General features: G+C 34.6%; 1 protein-coding gene across 5 annotated transcripts in view; it reads left to right on the top strand.

Moving 5' to 3' along the window:
- GBE1 (1,4-alpha-glucan branching enzyme 1) overlaps positions 1-22,607 on the top strand; it is a 138,544-nt gene that overhangs the window by 97,550 nt on the left and 18,387 nt on the right. For all 5 annotated transcript variants that reach the window (XM_031505937.3, XM_085557296.1, XM_085557102.1 and 2 more), the window contains exon 13: positions 21,662-21,846. In XM_031505937.3, coding sequence (XP_031361797.2) covers positions 21,662-21,846 — 185 coding nt within the window. The remainder of the gene's footprint in view (positions 1-21,661; positions 21,847-22,607) is intronic.

Genomic DNA, 22,607 nt, shown 5'->3' with positions numbered 1-22,607 from the left:
ATGTTTAATTTTCTCTGGAGGCTTTTATTTTTCTTCCCACTTATATCCCACTATTGGCAATGAGTCTTGTATGCAAACTTAAATGTGAATAGGAAAGCTCTGTTGTTTCAGTAAATTGGTTCCCTTGTAACAAAAACCTTTGGGAGCATTCTTTCCTCCAGTCTGTGTTTGGTTTTATGTGCAGCTTCCCAGGTGATCTCTTGGGCTTTGTGTGTTCATCTGGCATGGAAGACTTACCCTAGGAAAGGAGAAACTACATATGCTTGGCTGAAAATGAGAATAACAATTATAAATATCCTGCAGCAGTGAATTCATTCTTTGGAAGGCCAGTTTGTTTAATAGTAATAGCAAAAAAATAGCAATTCTTTTGAAACTTTTGCTGTGTCTAAATTTTCATGTTTTAGAGCAGGTAGAGAGCAGCAATCCCAATGTAGCTGTAGTTTGTGCAACCCAGCTCCTGTTTTAGATTTTAAAACTGAGACAGGTTAGTTATTAATCAGAAGTTGACACAGAATTTTATGAAGTCACAAAAATTCCAGGTTCTTCTCACAATGCTTTAGTTGAGAGCACATGTGCTTCTTAAGGGGCTTCTTTCTTTACTAATTTTCTGTGAAGGCCTTGACAGAGACAATGCACATTTGAATGTCTGAACTTTAATGACACTTAAGGCTCAAGCTGTTAGAATGTGTGTATATTAAATAGCTGAAGTAGTCTTTTTAATTGTAAATAAAAACTCTGTCTTCCTACTCAATTGCTTTTGTTTTTAGTTAGTGATACTGAAATGCCATACACATTAATCGACTTAAAGCCAGTAAAGTATATGCAAAAATATTTACAGCCATAGATCTCTGCCCTCTCTAATTTGTTTGAAAGCAAATCCAAAATAAAAACTTGTATCTAACTAAAATTCTTAATTGTCAATTTTAGTCTCCCACAAAATAACAAAAGGGCTTGAGATTGAGCATAATTCCTAAAGTACTAAACAAAGACTAACAGAAGTTGTTATAAGGCTTTTAGAGTATTACAGGAATCTTCTGAGCTCAGCCTGAAAATAAAGGCACTGCTGTTGTTACCCAGCAGTGTTTAACTTCAGTGTAAATAAAGACTTGCACAAATTTCTTGAAAATAATATTTGAACTTACCACTGCAAAACTGTTGTCTCTACATCCTTGCATTTTCTTTTTGCTTCATTTTTCATTCTGCCTCTGAAGACAAGCTGTAGACAATGGTAATTGTTTTTCTTTAAATGTTCCTTTTATATTTTTCTTGTTCATTGCATGTGCCTTGCACTTAGGGAAAGCCTGCAGGACATGTAAAAAAGCTGTGCCAGCTCTTCAGTGGACTTGTTTCCATGGTCTCTCCTTATCTTGCAAGATACATCTGTGTGTCTAGATTTAGACAAGAGAGGGTAGTTGTTTTGTTGCCCCAAATATACATACCCAAAGGGCCTTAAATAGCATTCTTGAGATCCTTTATAGCACAAATATGAACTGTTTTATGCCCATATAGTGTCTTGATTTTCATCTTGCAACAATCATTTCCTTGGATTTTTTTTTTTGTTTGAAATTGTCTTAAGCTCTAATCTATTGTTTTAAATGGAGATTAATTCCTACATGAACCTCTAGCACTATTTTTCATGACTCTCCCATAGTAAAACAACTCTTAATTAAGACTCCAGAGACCAATTTTCACTCCCTGTAAAAACAACTTTTGAGACTATATATATAGTTAGGAAGTTATTTGAAGTAACTAGAGCATTTTTTGCTATCATGAGCATTGACTGATAGTGTCACTGTTTGGGTTGACATTCACCTGTTCCACTACTATCTAATTTGTCTGCTAAATTTCCTCTTTCCTGCTTGTTAGTTCATTTACACATCAGTTTTATCCACCTTCTCCAGTCTTAGGAGTTTTTTGCATGCACCAAAAGAGTTTCTTGTTCTTTAAGACCTTATTCTTTTTTTGCCCTTAAAACTAAAATGCTATGCATCATCAATTCCTTGGAGTATTTTAGGGGGAGAAACTTAAACATTTTTTCATAAATTTATGTTTCTACTAAGGAATTTTGTAACAGCAGGATCTTGAAAAAATATTGACAATCAAGAAGAGGAATGGTACAAAAACTGTATCAGTAGCACTACTATCAGGGTGAGAAAGGTGTGTACCATCTTCTTTAATAATATTAATTAAAAATTTTAAATAAAAATGGTGCAGCATAACTGATAATATAAATAGGAATGTTACTTTAAACAGAATCTGAACTACTATTTTTATTGCTACCTATTCTAGATGAAAAATAAATTGTATCAAGAATAGGATATTTAGCTTAAACCTAAGGGAGTTTGGTTCTCTTTGGCATGTTATATTTTGACACTTTTTTCTGTTGACTTTCTTGTGCGTCTTACATCTGTTCACTGGTTACAGGGTGATTTTTTTGTCCCATCATCTAAAGAGTGGCCTTGGGGAGAGCATGCACTCTTTCAACTCACTCACTTCAGTCAGCTCCTCTGGATAAGCAACCTTGAAGTGCTCACTTGGTACAAGACTGCAGCTTTAGGAGAGGTAGTTTGATGTCATCCTTCTTAATATGCTTGCCTAGGATAGGTGACAAATGTGCTGCCAGTTCCAGCAGGTGCTTTAATTCCATGGCAGCCTGACAGAAAACAATTATGTTCACTATAAAGTAGAAAACAAGGGTGTAATCTGAAATCTCACCTACAGTTTCTCAGAGACTTAGTGATAGACCATCTCCAACTTTGTAGCATAATAACCCATATGCAACCTCACTCACAATTTGGATTGGGCAGTGGCAGTGGGAAGAATCATAATTTATATATTGGGCTTCATAAATCACTTTGACAGTCTCTTCTGCAAGGTCTAGAGGTGAAAACTTTTAATATTTATTCATTTAGAGTTGATTGAAGCAAGCTTCATTTCTACACTTGCTCAAAACACATTAGAGTGACTGGGAGAAAAACAATTAAAGAGAGAGACGGTCTCATAATTCAAAACTAAATCACACACAGACCTGTCTTATGCCACCTCTCTTCACAAATTAACTATGTCCAAACATTAGGAATCTATAGGGGTTAACTGTACATCATCCTTGAAAGTATAAGGAATAAAGCACTATAACATGTGTGTGTGTTATTTAAATACTTAAATGAAATTATTAGGGGCAGCAATCTGTATGTGGTGATGCATCTCCATCCATACTATGACCTCTCAAGGCATAAACCTTGAAACAGAAACCTTCACAGTCAGCAGCATCCTCAGAACTGCTTGAGAAACACTTGCTGCAGCTGTGTTCACGGAGTGAAATCCAGGTAGGATTTTCTAGGTTTTAAGAGGGAATAGCCTTAATGAAGATAGCTGGCAAAAGTGGCACTTTTGTTTTTCTCTCAGAGTAATGCTGATATTTCCTTCATTTGTACCCACATCTGCTGGGTATTGGCTATGACTGCATTAGCAGTGGAGTAGATTTGTGGTAAATGAAGGCATTCTGACAATGTGCATCAGTTCCAAGGTGTTGGGTATTTTTAAGTATGGGACTACTATTTTTTAAATTTTATTTATAATTGTGCTTAGTAGCATCATTTTACCATGGGATAGTGTTGTTGAAACTTCTGCTAGTGTCTCAAACTTTGTTCCTAGGACTCCATCTGTTGCCTTGTGTATTGTGTGTTTTGTAAAGCTCACAGTTCAGACTTGTGACGCCTCCACTATCAATGTGTGAGTGCATGCAGCCTTGTCTGCAAATATAATACTTGATGTGATGTGAGGGCTTGCTAAAGAATGATGAACAAAGTTTTAAAATATATCTTTAAGTTATTAGGGTTATAAGAGTTCTGTTTCTCTTTGTAGGGCAGCCTCCATTTTTCCTTTATTGCTTTATTTGTTGTTGTTTTGAGGAACACAGAAATAGGCCTCTATATTATAATTTTATATAACTCTACACTATATATTATAAGTGTACTATGTACTATAACTTTCAGCACAGGTTTTTAGGGGAATTTCTCTTTTCAGTTGTTCAAAAATGCTATTTATTACATAAATTATGTAAATTTATTACATAAATTATTACAAACTCATAATTTTGAAAAACTCTTTTTGCACCTGGATTTCTGACTCTTTAGGACATGGCTGTTATTCTCTCCTGTCATAGTTGTTTGTTATTTTTCTCTCCACAGCTATTACATTCAGAATTTCTTTACAATAAATTATAATTAAACTATTTATGCATGACATTGATTAGTTTTATTTAGCTGTCTTTTGTGGAAAAAAAAAATAATTAAAGCTAGATCCAAAGACTAAAGTATATTTTTTTTCATTATCTTCACCTTAAGTTCAAATAAGTTTTAAATCAACACATCTACCACAAATTTTTATTTTATTGCTTTCTTAATTCAGAATGTTAGTACCATTGTAAAAACTCTGTCTTAAAAACATGTCTTAAATTTCTGAGAAGTTGTGCATATAAATATACAGTTTTATGCCTAAGAATCTGTTTTGATTATACATCAGACATTATTCAAAATTAAGATTCGAGTAAAAGACAGAATATTTTTGCCAGGTAGTATGAAACTATGCTAAGTCTTTAAAATTTTATAATATATAGAAACATTTTTATATGTACATATGCAAATTTTTCTATCCACATGTGTGTAAACTTCACTTTGCATATGATTCATTGTTTAAGCAATTAAACACAGCTATCTTACACTTCCTTTGCTGTGGTTAACTTTGATTCAAACAAAATACCTTGAATATCTTCTGTTTATATGCACTTCAAGTGCTTTAAATTGTTACATAGTGCAGGGACTTTGAAAATTTCATAGAGCTTGGTTCAATCTATGAACAATTTGTTACTCATTAGTTCTGCTGAAGAGCCTTCACATTGTAAAACATGTAAAATGCCTTTCTGAGTTTATTTTGTTCAGACTTCTGCCTCTAGTGCTCTGTGTCCCTGTTGAAAGACACAATGTAAAACTGAAAGAAAATTAAAAATATTTTCAGATTTTCAAGTAAATATTAAGTTGATCTATAGATAAAAGTGGAGTCCAGCATTCAGGTCTGCATTATAATTTATCTTTTTGTGAGAAAATAAACTTTTGAGGGGGGTTCATTCTCTCTGTTATACCTTCTACAATAAGTTAATGTAAAAATATATCATTTTCACACAGAACAGATGAGTAAAGTTGATTTCTGAGTTTATTAGTGTCACAAATGAAATGCTTACTACAGGAGGTCATTCATTTCCTGAATATCAGGTGTCTACAGAAGTGGTGTGCCTGTTAAAAACTAAATCTGTGCAAGAACTTTGTGTTCTAAGAACGGGAAAAAAGGGTAAGCATACCCATCAACAGGGGTAAATATGATGTGGATGTTAAAACTTTTGTCTTTTCTCCTACTGCTCACTGTGTTGCATGCAATTTTGATGGTGATGATTTTTCAGTACTTGTTTTAGGTTACTTATTTCTGAAACCCTCAGTGCTGAAAGAAGCAGCAGTAGCCTCTTGCCACACCCAGCTGTTTTACTTCTACCTTTTGCAGTCTGTCTGTACTCAGTAGTCTGAAAAGGGCTGAGAGAAAAATGGAACTATTTTCTCCAAAGCCATCTACCAAAGAGCAAAAAATTTCTTCCTGATTATACTTCCTAGGCTGGCTTTTAAAGAGGTGGAGAAAGGTGGTCCAAATCAAGTAATTTTGCAACATCAGGCTCTAGTGAGCTGGTGTAGGAGCATGCAGAGGGGTCTGTTAATCTCAAGCCTACCTTTGGTGGCACATTGCTCTTTCTCAGACTGGTTTCTCTGGGCAATGCAGAGTCAAATAGAATTAAACCCTATGTGTTACTCAGTAAGGAGTTGTTGGTTTGAGACATGACTGCACAGGACACATTTTGTATTTGGAAAGTCTGACACATTAGATCCTTAGGCATAGATTGCAATTTGGATTTTAATGCATGAAGTTGAGGTAATTTGAAATGATTTCATCTCAGTAGTGTCATTAATTCCCCAAATCAATGTAGCTTAAGCTGAGATAACACTTTGTGATGACATTGGAATAAAAAAAAAAGCATCTTTATTTGTTCGAGAGTTTATTTTCACAAGATATTATTAGTTTAGAATCTTCTCATTGTTCTAATTTTTTGAGGTCATCAATCCAACACACACAGGAATTAGCTAGACTAAGAATTTGAACAACATTGTAGCTAAATTTGCATTGATTTTCACTTTCAATAGGTATTTTCTATTTTTTTTTCTGAAAAGTGGTAAAGTCTGCAGAGCAAAGCATATTAGCACGAGAACATCTTTTATAAATGTTGACTTGTTCTTTCTCAGGTGTCTTTTGAGATCTTCAATTTGAAGTTCCGTAGAATTGTACAATGTTTTATGTTGAAAGGGAAACAACCAAAAGATCATCTTAAATGTCATCAATCCCAACAATCCTGCTGTAGGCTAGGACACTTTCCACTCTAGACCAGGTTGGTCAGAGCCCCATCCAATCTGGCCTTGGACAATTCCAGGGATGGGACATCCACAACTACTCTGGGCGACTTCTCCATTGTCTCACCACCAGCACAGCAAAAAATGTCTTACTACTGTCTGATCTGAATACTAGTGGAATTTATAGTGGAGTAAATTAGAAAGGGAGTTTATCAACACAACAAAATTACTTTTTGCTGAAAGTAAAATGAATTTTGTTGGTGGGGGATTGTTTTTTGGGGTTTTGTTAGATTTTTCTCTTCCTCCCCTAATAATACAGGTACCTTTTGAGTTGAGATGCCTTGTTAAATATAAACCACTACTTCTGTCTTAATGTACTACATAAAAGTGCAGGGCAGGAGGAGTAACAGGACAAGTGATTGTCTCAAGGAGAACAGATTATTCACAAAGCCAAAAGTACTAGTGCAGTCTTTTTACAGGCAGAAGTTTAGAATTTTTCTATAGTTGGGATAAATGTTCAGATCTTTTTGTGCAATTCAGAGCAAGTCTGCAAGCAAGGTATTTTCATAGAATATCTTCTCAAGTGGCATTTCTAGAGAGATTATTTAAAAGCAATCTAGTAATCCACTCACTCTTGATTTAAGAGTCAATCTATAGACTATGAAAAAGCTCTCTTAGGCCTCATATTTTTTTTTAATCCAGCTAACTGTTAATACAAAATACTGCAGGAAAGCCTGGATCATCTGGCTGGTTGTATTATAGGTCAGTTCTTTGGCAGCTTAAGCTCACAACCTTTATCTTCATAATGAAGAAATGTATGGTCTTATTTCAAAATATTAATGGGTAAAAAAAAAGTGTATATCCAATGGAAAACATTAACCTGTGTTTACATAGACTGTTGGAATGGCAGCAAACTTTTCCATGATTTATCTTGAGCTCCTAAAAACAAACAAAAAACATGGCTCAAGCTGTTCTTGTTTATTTTCATGATTGGTTATTTATTGTAGTTCCTAGTGGCTGCCATCATTTTAGCAAACCATGAATTGTGCGTAATATTGCTCGACAGGAAAAGTGTAGAACTCTGAACATGGGTGGACTTCCATAATTCACATTTTTCTTTCATCTAAGCTAACATAGTCCAAGTATTAGTTATTTATAAATACCAAAATACTATGTGAAATATATATTCTATTTTCCAGAAGTCTTCACTCGTGTTACTATGCTTTTTTCTCCTTGTGTACTATTTAGCTGTACTTAAACAGATTTTATGTATTTCTACTTGAATATGTGAATAGTTAGTTATTTAAAACTGTGTATTTTTCAATACATTTTTTTAGCCTGGAGAAAAGAAGGCTCAGAGATGACCTTATTACTCTCTATAACCACCTGAGAGGAGGCTGTAGCCAGGTGGGGGTTGGTCTCTTCTGCCAGGTAGCAAGGGACAGGTAAGAAGAAATGCTGTCAAGTTATGCCAGTGAAAATTTGGATTGAGCATTAAGAAATTTCTTTACTGCAAGGGTGGTCAGACACAGGAACAGGCTGCCCAGGGAAGTGGTGGAATCGCCATCCCTGGAGGTGTCTATCAGATGTGGCTCTTGGGGACATGCATTAGTGGGGGACTTTGCAGACAACCATAATGATGCTATGACTATTCAAAGCCCACAGGCTGATAACCATGCCAGAGTATTGACATATTAATTTCAACAGAAATAAAGAAAACTTGCCTTTTTTGTGCAAATTTCATCAGTATGTGAAATTTATTGTTCTGTTTGGTGAAAGGGGAAAAAAAAGAAAACAGAAAGAAAAATCAATATTGCACTAAGCTTGTTACAGTTCTGTCTGTGACTGGCCTTAGAAACATAGTAAACTATTTATTAATATCCTGCTTCCCTACTTTTGGGTTGGAAAGGTGTATCCTAATTAAATATGAAGCAGGGAGTATCTTCATTTAAAATAGTTTTCATTTTGTGGCGTTCAGCCTAGACATAATTGAAGTTTTCAGATAAATTGTCCAAATTCCTCCTTGTATTTACTTCCTGTTTTTATATTTGTAGGCCAGAAAGACTGTGTTTTTAGTTTTTTTTCCTACATGGAAGGCTGTTTTGTTTGTACACTGCACATAAGAATATAGAACTAAATCCATTGCTTGCCTCTGGAAACTGAAATACAGGAAGAGGCTTCCAGAAATGAATAAAATTTATTTTAATAAAGGTGATGTGTACACGTCATATTCTCTCAGTAAGTTTTTGATGTGTGTTTTTTTCATTTCCTAGTTCATAAAGGGATGATGTGTGATCCATGTCTGAGATACTGTGAAGTTGAGCTCAGGGACATGAGAAGTTTTTACCAGACTCCTGTTAGAGCTCTGTCTCTGCTGTTACCATGATGTAGCAGGTTTTCAAAGGATATGTTGTTTTCTGACAATGAAATGGCCCCATTAAGATCTAAATAAGAAAACAAGTATTGAAATAAGCTACCACCATAATGTGGCCATGTAAAGGAATGAAATGGAACAAAACAAAATGAGTAATGACATTGCCAAATATTTTTTTGCAGATAAAGGTGTAATTTTACTTGTTTCAGAGCATTCTTCTCCCTTTTTATAGGTGATCCATGTAAAGCATCTATCACTTGAGCAAGTTTATTTTTTTAAAAGAAAAAACCCACAAAGGGATGAAAAATCATTACTGAGAAATTTCATATGTCCAATTCAAAATGCCTTTGTGCAAGTAATCTCTAATGGTTTCTTGTCTGTGTTTTCTGTTCTGCTTTTGTCATTTTAAATTTCCGTACTGCATTTCTGGAGGGGGAAAGAAGAAATCGTCTTAGTGTTTGTACATATTTGGCTTTCCTCAAACAGCTGTAACAACACTTTTCAGACATGGAAGCAGGTTGGGGTTTTTTTCCCCGAGACCAAAGTTTACTTTTTCTCTTGACACAGAAGTTTTGTCTTAAAGGCAGAAAATGCATTATGTGCAGTATATTTTCATCATGGCCCCTAAAAAAAGCTGTATCTCTTCTTTGTGTACAGTGCAATGACAGCATGAAATTTACTACTTTAAATGCATTCATATTTCAGTAAATTGAAACACTCTTTTTGGAAATAATATTTTTACAAAATGAATGTGTGCATACAGAATTAATTCCAGCAGTTACGTGCAACTTTGGGGTAGGAAAAGGAGCAATATTTTTAAAAAATGAATGTGTGCATACAGAATTAATTCCAGCAGTTATGTGAAACTTTGGGGTAGGGAAAGGAGCAATTAATATGAACATATGTTTTTAGTAAAATGTTGATCAAGGAAAAACACAGCGGTGTCTACCTAAATGAAATTGCTTTTATTACTTCATACACTAGTTCAGAGGTACTTATTTCAAAACTGAAAAACAAATTATAATTTTGTCATGATTTAAGCAGCCATAATGTAATCTGGGAATAATTTCTGTTCTGATTCTCATTTATCAATCTAAATTTATTTACTGTCCATTAACTTGGTGTCACAAGAAAAATTTAAAATTATTAGCTAGTTTTGTCTTGGAAGGCTCATAGCTTTGTTATGCCTTCAGCTGATTCAGGCCTTGACGCTAATTTAAATACGTTTTGAGCATGAGATGAATACTGTCATGTTTGCCTGTGTGTGCATAGCAAATTGTTGAATTTCAAAGCCAGAAGGGTTAGCTGTCCACTGCAAATAAAGCAGCATGAGGTAATGGAATGAACAGAGGGGATGGTTCATGGTGAACCTCTTTTTTTTAGAGGTTAAATCTTAAATGTTCACAGTTCTAGACCATTCTTTTACAACTATTTGCTTGCTTCCTAACTCTTTTGAACAAATAACTGATCTGACTTCACGACTGTTCCTCCTCAGCTGCCACCAGAACACAGCATCCAAAATTCAGCTTTTCCTCCCACCTGCACGACAGGGACAGTCAGGAAGATCACTGGATCACTTTCCACTGATATACCCCATACTAGAGTTCTTAATGTATGGGTTGATATATGTCTGGAGTTACCTACATAATGTGCCCATTGTCAGGAAATGGAGTGTGTTAGTGGGTCTTGGGTTTCCCAGCTATTTGAAAATTTTTCTGCACTAAACCCTGAAAATTGGAAGACCAAATAAAAAATTGGCAGAAGCTCTGCCTGATGATACTCTGAGTACCTCTTAAAATCTCTTTGTCAAATGAACTGTTATTAGGGAGCAAATGTCCATAATCTTTTCTGTTGTCTTTCTGGCTGGGGAGGATGATTACCTGAAGGAAGGGGAGTGGAATCATGCCACTTAAATCAGGGCATATTGTGGCTCTTCTGATGTCTCTTAAAGCTGATTTTTCAGGTATGTCCTCTTCAGAAGTACAAGGGAAGGAGAATGTGAAGGAGTAACCAAACATGCAGAAAGGGCATTTTTGGTCAAAACTTCTTTTTAAAAGTCTGTGGTAACATCAGTTACAGTCTGTTTTCTTTCTGTATTATATTTTAAATTTCAACAAACAACTGTTCTCTCAATATTGTGAAATTTATTTTTTCCTGTCTCCTTACATAACAAAAACAACAATGACAAAAAAAACCAACAAAAGATTAACCCCTTCCTGCATAACTGTGCTCAGTTCCTATAGATTTTGGTGGCTATTTTGTAACTGACATGCTGCTTGCAGCAAAGATGCCATCAGTGCTTATTCCTTAAAGTCCCTTTTTTATCTTAGTGATGGTTTTGCTTCAGCTTTCAAAACTGTCACCTGCTAATTTTTTTTCATTTTTTACTTTATTTTCTTTTCTTACTTTATTTTCTTTTCTTTTTTTTTTTCTTTTTTTTTTTTTTTCCCCTTTTTCCCTCTTCTCAGTTGTGCTGACTCTGGTTAATGTTCAGGTGAGTCAAGGCTATCTTTACATTGTGTATCCAGCCCATTTTGCCATCAGGATACTTGTAAATACCTGTCTGCGCTGTAGTTGCAGTCTCCATGTGCCCACTCATAGTGGAAGACCAGCAATTATTCTGGTATAACTAATTGTAGATTAGTATTAGAAGGTGGTGCTCTTTCAGAGGCTGGTTCTTAATTACAGAATTTCTTTATCCTCTTCTGGGGTTGTGAACAGCTGTAAAAGAATTTTAATAACATATAAGCTTTATATTTCTATGATATTTTAATTTTCCTCTTTTGTTCTGATACTCTGAGATGTGACTAAGGATGACTCAAGGATCAGGTTTAAGATGCTTAAAAAACAAATGTGACATTTCCTTTCATATAAGATGTGCATGTATAATGTTCACTCGAGACAGTTGCAAATCTGTGCAACGTTTTAAAGTCAGATGCAGTGAGCATTCCAAGCCTAAGTATTTCTGTGGAAGCAGCAAATCTTAATGATTCTGAATTAATTCTGATTTTTAACATTCTTCAGGTGTAGTCTGATAGACACATTGTATCTTGCAAAACAGTCAGAATATCTCTTTGAAAACTGCATGAGATTTGGTCCATAGTCTAGTAAGAGGCTGAGAGAAGACCAGGGCAATTACTGCTTCAAACAGGTCAGAATTACACCATCAGAGGTTTCTCTCATTAATCCTCTCCTTCTGTGCACCTTCATTAATAGGTCTCTTTTACAGACAAGGCATTTCAATTGAAACCATTTTCTGTTCAAGAACAGAATATACTTTAGTTTTGTATGCTTTAATATACAGATTAATAGTCATAAGCAATTTAGTTGATTATCAGGCAAACGAAACTCTTCTTGAAATCTGCCCTTTTTGTAGTATGACCAAGTACCAGAGACCCTGACTTCTGATCTTTCTGTTCTTTCTAAAAAAAAACCCCAAACTTTAAAATTTCAATACCTATTTCTACAAAGAAAAAAACCAAAACAACAAACAGAAACCCAGCCAACAATACAAATAATATTGCCTTAGATGCCCTTGTTTTGATTGACTCTAATGAGCAGAGATCTTGCAACAGATTATGCTGTCACCATAAGAATATTATGCTAGGATTTTTGAAATATGTTAAAACAAATAAACACAACTAAGAAAAATTGCTTTCAAATGTCTGGTTAGAGTCTTTCATAAACCACTTATCTTTCATTTTTTTATGTCTGAGTATCTTAAAAAAAATCCCATACACAACAAAAACAAATAAACAAACAAATCCCCAACCTGTGAAGCTAACAATGAACAAGTTGAGGAGGGGGAGCAAAAGACTCTAAAACAATGAATGCAAAAATCAATAAATTGATGCAGGACGTTTTTCTGACATGCATGTTATTATGTTTATACCAACATAAATATTTGCCATCCACTGCGGATGCTGCTTTTGAAATGCACAGCAAAGCAGCAGTTTTGTTCTTTGGAATATCGGTGTATGTCAAAGCTAATTTTCTTCCCAGATAAAGAGTCAAATTATTATGAGAGGAAAAACCAGGAAGTTATTTCCACTTCATAGAGTTTAAACTGGTTAAGGTACTTGATTAATCTGTTTCTTAATAGTAAGCAAAAGGCAAATGAATCATAATGTGAATGTAGTGTTTAATTTGGCATAGACCTAATGAGAATTTGTAATTCTTGAGGCTTCCTCTTTTCTTCTCAGGTTGCTCAAAATAGTCACACTTTCACAAGGAGGTTTTTGGCAGACTTGTAATTTCCCAGCTTAAGTAGTCAGTTAATTCTAAGTCCAAGTAATGTCATTCTTCTCTAACCATTCTTCTTTAATCTGTCTGAACTCCTGTTAGATGTTTATTGGAGCAGCCCTTGGGTTTTCCCTTCATTTATTAGTTAAAAATTACTTCTGAAACCCAGCAATCATATTATGTTGGAGTGGAAATGCCAAAAAAGTAGTGCATGATGCTGTGTTGTGCTGCATTCCATATGGGGTTGGTGGTTTTGGTATGTCTTTAAATAAAGCTAGAAAACACCAAGCCAACATTTATATTGGCTACTAGACATAGCTGTCATCACTCTTTCCCAAGGTAATGTCTTATGCAGAGTTATCTTACAGATCATGCTGGGTATTGATTTCACAAAAGGGTTTAGTATGAGCATTTGACAGTAGCAGGGTAAGAAGATTAGTTTTACCTTTTGCCCACACTCAGAGTTCTTTCTCTACACATTCAGTTCTCTTTGTGACTCTCCGTACAACATTTACTTCAATAACTATATATAGAAAAACTGATTATTTAGCTGATCTGTCTTCTCTCTGGACTGTTTTAAACTATTAACAAAGTGACTCTTGAAATGTGGATTTTTTTTATTTTTATTTTCCCCAGCATGTTTGAGTTTTACAGTTGTCTCATATTTCATTCATCCCTCAGCAGTAGCCCTGAAGCCAAAGGAGTAGTTGGCCAATCTTTTCCAGTGTCAGTCCTTGGTATTTATACTCATCTGTTGTGTAAAGAAACCCAAACCAACACCAAAAAATCCCACAAAAAAGCAAACTGCAAACAAAAACCTGATACCACCTTGACTCATCAGTGCATGATTATTTAGCATCAGTCTCATACATTGTTTTGCTTCAAGGTAGAAGTACAATAAAAATTTGATTGTCTTCCTGTTGAGTAATGAAATTGAAGTAATTGAAGAAAGAAGGTGCACTGGTGAACAGTAGGAAGGTTGGATTTTGCCAGGCCTATGCTTTTTTTATCAGCTCACTAAAGCAAGTCTGTTTCTTGAAACAAATTATTTGAGGACACTCTGTAAGAGAAACCTGACTGTAAAATGCTTGCAGCTCTTCTGATTTTGGAAGATGTTTTGTATTGTGAGACATTGCTGATATACAAATCTGGATCACACTATTTTCCTTTCTCCTTAATGATGGGTTTGGGTGTGCTGACCAAGCACTACACACATTATGCTGGAGTGGTGTTGTCAAACTATAATAATTGAACAATTGGAAAATACATCTGTATGTTCCCAATCTTTATTTTCTGAAACGTATTTAATTGGAAGATACAATTGTGGTAATTTTTTTTTTGATACATGTTGCCATGATGTTTAATTGCTGAATTGGGAACCTGAAAGGTTTTCAGTGTAAAAGGGTTTTTATCTAATATGAAATGTGGCTAATTTCAGAATCATTCTACTATTTTTTTCATTCTTCAGTGTGGTAAAATTCTCTGCTAATATTAAAGATTTTCTGTGTCAGAATTCCGTAAGTTGATATCAAAATTTGTACTCCTTTTTTTCTATACACTTTTATTTTGAGAGTAGGATATTGAATTTTACTCTTCATGATGGTTTCTGAATATTGGTGTTTCTTTTGGCCAAGGACAACTAATACTTAAGCAAAAATCCTTATATATCTAAAGCATAGCTTCAGTTAGGTGTTAGTTCCACCTAAGCTGTTGTGTAGAAACAAATACACCAATTGATTACTTTTTTTAATATATTTATTTATATTTGTGTATATACAAGTTCATAGCAGGAGACATTACAGTAACAGGTTTTTCTGAAATGGTGCCGAGTCCTGCAAACAAAACACGGATTGCACCTTCCAAATTCACAGATCACTTATGTAACATTCAGAAAACAAACAACTCCATTTCCTTAGCTGAAATGAAGCATAACTCTTATGGCAACTTAGAAATACCATTGATTGGTTTTCAGCATCAGAGGATTCTTAATATTAGCAGCCACAGCCTTGAGACTGAGCACATCAAAGGTCTCTGCACTCTTGAAGAGCTGTACAGCAGGGCCCAGGTACCACTTCAAGTGCTGTTAAGGGTTTTCCATTTCTGTGAGGGAAAAGTAGTGTAAAAGTATGTAAAAGTATCATACTGTGCCTTTTCAAAGACTTTTACAGTAATTACATAATTCTGCTTTTGAAAATACCTTAATAAATGCCCAGGTTCGCTGGAAACAATGGCAGATGAGTTTAAAATTGTGAGGATCTCTTGAGAAGGTTTTTCCAAAAATAAATGTTTTTAAGGAGTTTATAAATACATTTTCAGCACGGCAGGGTTGAACCAGCCTCAGGTGGAGGGCAGGAGGCAGTTGGCAGAAAGAAGCTTTAATTTCAAAGCAGTGATGTGTGAGTCTAGAAAGAATCTTGGGAATATAATCCTTGGAGGTAAGAAGAGGTTTAAAGGTGCAGTCAGAAGTTTACTCTGATGTCTGATTTGTACTGTTTTAAGAAAAGCAGGGCTTCTCACAATGCACCTTCTGTTTTCATTGCTGACATCTATTTTAGAATGCCCTTTTCTCGCCCTACTTTGTTTAAAGTTTATTCCAAATTTTAATTTCAAATTTTCGCATTTTGTGCTGTTAACAAATGCATAGTTATTTAAGTAATTAGATTTGTTCCTGTAATAAGAACAGTATAAAACTGAAATTTCATCTTTTATTTACTTTAACTTTCCTATGCATCAAATACTATGGAAGTGATCTTTTTCTTCTGTTTACAATTTTTTTTTTTCCTTAATTCTTCCTATGTTCTTTCAAAATCAGACAATTAAATTCTTGTTGATACCAGCAAGTAAATTGCTATTTGTTGCAATTCCTGGGGCAAATGGATTGACACCTTTCTTGGACCTCTTTCTGTTCTGGCCCTGTCCTACATTCACTTTGTAAGCCCATTAACCTGTCAGTTGTGGTACCAGTTAATAATTGGCAGTGCACCAGACTGAAAGATCTAGCTAGAACGTCCCTTACTGCATCTTCTGTTAAAGAAGTTTCTTGATATAGATTTGTACTTTTTTGTTATATTTGGGGGCTTTTTATCTGTTTTGTTGTGGGTTTTTTTAACCTTTGCAATATTTCTGTTCCTAAGTATTTTAGTGAGCCCTTGGAAGTGGTTGTCTAAATAATGTATACTGTGCTGTGTTCACATAGAGCTGGTGGAAATGTCACTTTGATAAAGTCAGTCTCTTGTTTTTTACCAGGATGCAGCTAATAGGAAACAGCAAAATGGGAACTGTTTCAGTGTAAAAGCAGTTTTCAGTGGAAAGAGTAACAAAGAGTTACTTTCCTAGTAACAAAATAACTAGCAAAGACAAGGAGTTTCATTGCCACTTTATTGTTTTAAATACTGTATGAGGATGTTGAGTAAGTTGTAAGTCAGTCATATATTATTCTACACTGGGAAAGCAGGCTGCCAATGTAAACTTTCAAGTTTGATAGTTTCTAAGAGTAAATTAATAAAATAATTATCGTTTCAAGGTCCCTTATAGCCTATGTAACTTCTTGTGGTACTCTTTTCTTTTTTTTTTTTTTTTCACCTCATCTGTCAGTGTGAACTGCAGAAACTCTTGCTCTGCTCAGTAAACATTCAAGGAAAAACATTCATCTGCCCTTATGAACTGAGCACTGTTGTCAGTGAGGCCACTGATATTGTATTGAATACTCCTTTCATAGAACACTACAAATAAGCAAATTGAAGAATAATTTATTCCACGCTACGAATAAGTAAATGGAAGAATAATTTATTCCAGATAAATTGAGGGTTTTTTTCTGTGTAACTAAATACCAGCATGTGGACATAACCATCCTATGATCTACTTCTGTTGTAAAATAAAGTAAATCCTAGTAAGCAATGCTATGGCCTGTTGACTGTGCCTGTGCCTGGTTGTTCCTCTGTGTGAGAAATCCTCTCAGCCACCAAGCCCTTCCTAGTAGTGATGCAGAATTGGTGCTTCTTAGGAGAATTCTTTATTTCTTGTTTAGGTTGGCTTGGGTTTTTTTCTGTAATGTATCTGGCAAAAGTCTGGGTGTGAAATACAAGAACTGAACACTTCCATTTAGTATGGTTGGAATTTTTTTTGAGCAACTGGAATATTATCTCCTTTAAGAACCTGGAATTGTTTTATCGGTGTTTATAAAATCATGTGGTACAATAGCTGCCAACTTTTGAAAATCAGTAGGAAATGAGAAAAACACAAAACAACCCTTGATGAGAAGTGGGAATGGGAGAGAAACAACAGGAACTGTATCCTTGTACAGAGTATTGTGTCCCTGTGTGATTTAGGGCAAGCATTTTCAGGACTCGGTCCTTTCCCATGTCTTAGATACATTGGAGACATCCTTGTGTATTCTTGTGACTGTATCATCCCAGAGGAGATGCATTCTTTGATCCTTTAATACAGGGAAGGTTAAACTTTCCTTTCTTTCTCCCCTCGGAGACATGGAAGATCTAAGTTGCAAGACAAATATGGTATTTATCCTGATTTTTATCTTTCATAACATGGGAGGAGACAATATCTGGTATTTTCTGAAAATGGGAGAAAATTTTTTTCCCAGAACTGTCTTTCCCAATTGCCCTCTCTACCATTACCTTATGCTAGAGATTTCCCCTAGCCTCTGTTTTATGCAGAAGTTAAAATACAATTGTTTGTCTGAATTGATTTTTTTAGTCTTTTCTGACCCAATAGGTCATTAAATACTGATGCTAAAGGATTAAAAAAATGCTAATGTCTTAATGTTATCTAGCCCAGGTGTTTCAGGATCCTATTTAGAATTTCATTTAATTTTATTTTTGCATGGATTTAAATTTTATTTTCAATTTTCATTTTATTAACACTTAATTTTGTTTTTGTATGGATTGCCTGCATTGAGGCTCATTATCTTCTCATTCAGAGACAGTGTACTGTTTGTTGTTTAGGTTTGGTAGTAATGAATGCTAAGAAGAAGATTTGGTACAAATATGAGTAAATACAGAGTATCAGAATTACTTAACACCCAAGAGCTTTACAACTGGAGAAAATCAAGAAACACTCCATTGTTTGAAGTGTTTATTGTTTGAAATAATGATAAATACCATATGTTATCTAGATCTGATTTACATTGATTCTATTTATAGCCTGGAGATTGTTGCACTGTCATCATTGTTCACAAAGGTAGTGAAGTTAAATTCAAAGCAGTTGCAACTCCTGAATGACTTTATTATCTGACTTCTGTAAATTGGTGTAACTCCACATACTTTGATAGATGTACTTTAAGGTAGAACTGTTGGAATTTTGTCCCAATGTGTCAAGTCTCCAGCTCATCACATTTAAATAGGATCTTTTTATAGTGTTTTAGATAATTTAAAATCTTGTTTATCCTTACACATAATTAAACTTCTTACCTTTATTGTGTAAAATAAACAACTTGTTTTAACTGCTTTTAAAATATTTAGTGTCGTACTTAATTCAAATGCAAACAACTCCTAACAGCATTTCTTGAAACTGCCTGTTCCATCTTTTAAATGTCCCTTCAGTTCTTAGGCTTATTCTTTGAGAAAGAATTGCTACTAAAAATGTCTAAAGAAGAGAGATCAAGGAAACTTTAATGACCTGTGCAGATCAACTTTAAAAGAATTCACAACAGCCTGACTTCTTTGTGGTGCTAATGCATTTCTATCCTCATAAACAAGGGTGACATAAATTTTAATTACGGTAGTAGAAAGTAATTTATTTGTTGGAATTGTGATCTTGAAATCCTGTACATAATAAAGTTGTCCATTGTGCGCAATATACAGGAAATAACAAACTTCAATTAATTCCTAGATAAAATTAGCATGCATTGCACTTCAAGGATTTGTCATTGTTTTGTTTCTCTAATCAAAACTTCAGTTAATTTCAGCTTTGTTCTCTGCCTCCCCCATATTAGTTCCATTGTCTTGATTTACATCATTTGTGGCAGCTGGCTTCTTATCAATCTGTAGTTTAGACTTTTACATCGAACAGTAAATTAATTAGAGGAAAAGAAATCCCAGTTATATTTCTTGATAATTGAGGAATCCTCTAAGCATAGAAGTGAATGTTGCTGATTCTAGTCAGAGATGAGAAGTGTAACGTGGGGAAAGAGGCAGATCATGCTTCACATTCAGTGAACCAATAGTTATCTCTAGCAGTAACTGTTGGTCACTTGTGCCTTTTCTTTCCTAGTCCCTCCTGTCATTTGTTATGAAGCTAAACTAGGAAAAAATAGCAATTAAAAAAGTAGCATTTAGATGTGTTTTTTTTTATAGGATGCCTGGCCTTAATGCATCATAAGACGCACATGCATCCTAAATGTTACTTTTTTTTCCCTATACCACAGTTTTAAAACATAACCAAAACTGCTTGAATTCATTCTGTTACCATTTGTGAAGAATTTTTCTTCCTTTAAAGCAAGTGACCCTTTTACAGTCAAACAACTAGTACAAAAGGCCCAGGAGTACATTCTCCAGAAGATGTTCATAGACACAGATTGTCAAAGTACATGCAGAATTTAGACCTCAGCCTGTGGTTTTGGGAACAGAAAGTATCTTAATGTTTTGTCGAATTGCTGAACTGTACTAAATTCTCTTTTTTTCTTAATAGTCGTGAGTAATAGTTAGGAAATAAAGACTGCTTTAAATATTTTGCTGCACTTATATTGTTCCTATTAAAAAGCCAAGACAACAGAACAGCACTGGAAACACATTCGTTACTGTGGTGGGGAAATAGGCAAAGCAAGTGGAGGTGAGGGAGTCATTACACATTATAAACCTGAAGGAAGTTTGCTCTACTTAGAATGAAATAATCTATGGAAATGATGGGCTAGTTCAGTCTAATTTATTTGCTATCTTCTATTGCTTATTTTCTCCATTGTTGTTTCTTTCTTGAACAAATAGGTATGATTTCTTTGCCTATCAATTCAAGATATGTGTCATCTCTGTCTTTCTGATTTTTTTTTGCTGTCTTTAGCTATCTCATGTAGTTCATCTTTTCAATAGTGTGCAGATCACGAAAGAAGGTAATACCTTGCCTAGCTCTTCAGAGAATATTGAATTGGTTAGATACTGTGTCTGTTTTGTAGCAATATCTTTCCTCATTTTCCAAACCGTGTTGTTAGCACAGTTTAAGAGCTCAGTCCAGCATTATTTCAAGGTCATTTTGAAAGTCCTGCTGTGATTCTGATTCTTTTATATTTGTTTCCAGTTTTGAGCTGACTATGAAATTTAGTGGTTTAGCTTTTGAATAGGAAATTTAATTTACAGCTTGTCAGTTTGTTTGCAATGTGGATACCACTCTGAAGGACTCTTCTAAATATATATGAGGCTTTTCTCGTTTGTCCTCTGTTCATTTCTTTGCTCTCATGAAACGTGGAATTACAGAAATCATTTCACAAGTCGAAGTTCATAGTTGTCTCTGCTGCCTGTATCCTCCAGGCCCTCTAGGCAGTTTGGGCTGGGTGGGACAGCAGATGGGTGGTGGATGCACATGTAGGGTATCCAGCCAGGAATCTCTTGTCTTTCCTTGGCATCCCTGCCCTTTGTCAGCCCACAATGCTCCAGTGCATTGACAAAACTTGAGTAACAGTTTGTGGATATGTGAGGATCCTTTTGCTATTCTTTTTTTGTTTGTTTGTGTCAGTAGAAAAGCTCTTAAATTTCATTATATTACTTTCCATACATATTTCCAATTATATGTTTTTGTCTCTGTTTTATGGTGAGTGGGTGTTGCATAATCTCTGAAATGTTTGTCATGAATCAACTGTGGTGGGCTTTGAAACTTGCAAGGTACTTGATGCTCTTTAATCCTGTGTCAGATGAATAGTCCAAAATGTCAGAGAGTCTACAGGACAACAGCTTATACTATGAGTTAGAATTATTAAGTGCATTTGGAGTTGTCTCAATCTGTAATAACAATACATAAACAAAGAAAACTTTGGATACATCAAAGTCACTCAAAATACTGAGTCCCAAATGAGGTCTTGTTTTGAATCTATAGCTTTTGACAGCTGAGATTTGTTTTGGAGATTCTACATAAGAGAAGCTAAACTTTTTCTTGACTAAATGTCAACCTGTTTCCTTCTTTTTGAATGTGATCCAAGTTTGAATAAACCTATTATTTGTCTTCAAGAGAAGTCTGGTCAGTAGTTTTTTGAGCTAGATAATCTGAGTGAGACTGGCAGACTTGTGAAGCTACTGCTATAGAAAACCAAATTGAGATATAATGGCACTTACACACACAGAAAAATTTTTGGGAAATTTTTAAGCATGGCATGATAACATGGAGTTCATAATTCATCACTTTATACTTCCCCTGGAGTCTATGGATATTTTGCTTCTGTAGCTTTAATGGAAAAACAACCTTGCTAACACAATTTGAAGTTCTGAGGGACGTATTGAAAAATGAGAGACATAATAAAATAGCTGGTTTATGTATGGAAGTGGATTCTTTGGAATTTAAAACTTGTAGAAAGGAAATACACATTTATATATTTTGCTTTTGTAGATTTAGTGTATTCTTATAACATGATTTCATGGATCCTTAATATTTTTAAATGCAGGTAATGAATTTGGACATCCAGAATGGCTTGACTTCCCCAGAATAGGGAATAATGAGAGTTACCACTATGCCAGAAGACAGTTTAATCTTACTGAGGATGATCTTCTTCGCTATAAATTCCTAAATGCCTTTGATAGAGATATGAATAAATTGGAGGAAAGGTATGGCTGGCTTGCATCTCCCCAGGTAAGCTGTATATACAAAATGATAAGATTTCATCACCAGCTGGGTACATGTGTAGTGAAACAACATTTCTAAATTCACATGCTGAAATTTCAAACAGTGTTTTATTATGCGCTGTATAATGCCTCACCATATATTTAAAGTTGTCAAAATATGGCACTGAAATATCTTCCACAGATAATAGAAACCTGAAACAGTCTCCTTTTAGCTTCATAACAAGGTCTCTTCCTATTATTTTCCCTATTTTTATTTAGTAACTGTGGATTGCATAAAGCAGACTATAAAATTGTCCATAATCCAATCCAAGGATTGCTTTGAAAAAGTATAAGTTGTTCTGGCATTACACTTTATAAAAATAATTACTCCATTTCTGAGGAAAAACTTTCAGCAGAGTCTAGTGTAAGTTATTACAACCTCCTAGTCATCAACCTGCTGCTTCTGCATTTATATTTTTTACACTAGTATCACACAGTAACTTATATGAAAGAAGATCACTTGTTATAATTTCTCCGTGTTTAATTATTTCCATCTAGTCCACTTTAAAGAATTACTCACTTTAAATAATTTTTAATTGATGTCTAGTTATTTATTAATGGCTTTAACAAATAAAAAAAAGGTGATATGTGCAGCCATTTATTGTGGCTTATCAAAGCTGTTTCTCACACAGATTGCTAAAAAACAAACAAAAAAAAAACCATATTGAGTGCTTCATATTCTGAATTAATAATACTTTATGTGATGCATATTCCCATAACAAATGAGCT

Source organism: Lonchura striata, chromosome 1 (genome assembly GCF_050655825.1).
Source record: "Lonchura striata isolate lonStrDom1 chromosome 1, ASM5065582v1, whole genome shotgun sequence".
Taxonomy (NCBI): Eukaryota; Metazoa; Chordata; class Aves; order Passeriformes; family Estrildidae; genus Lonchura; species Lonchura striata.
The sequence above is the reverse complement of the archived record's forward strand: the minus strand, read 5'-3'. Positions and strand labels throughout refer to the sequence as shown.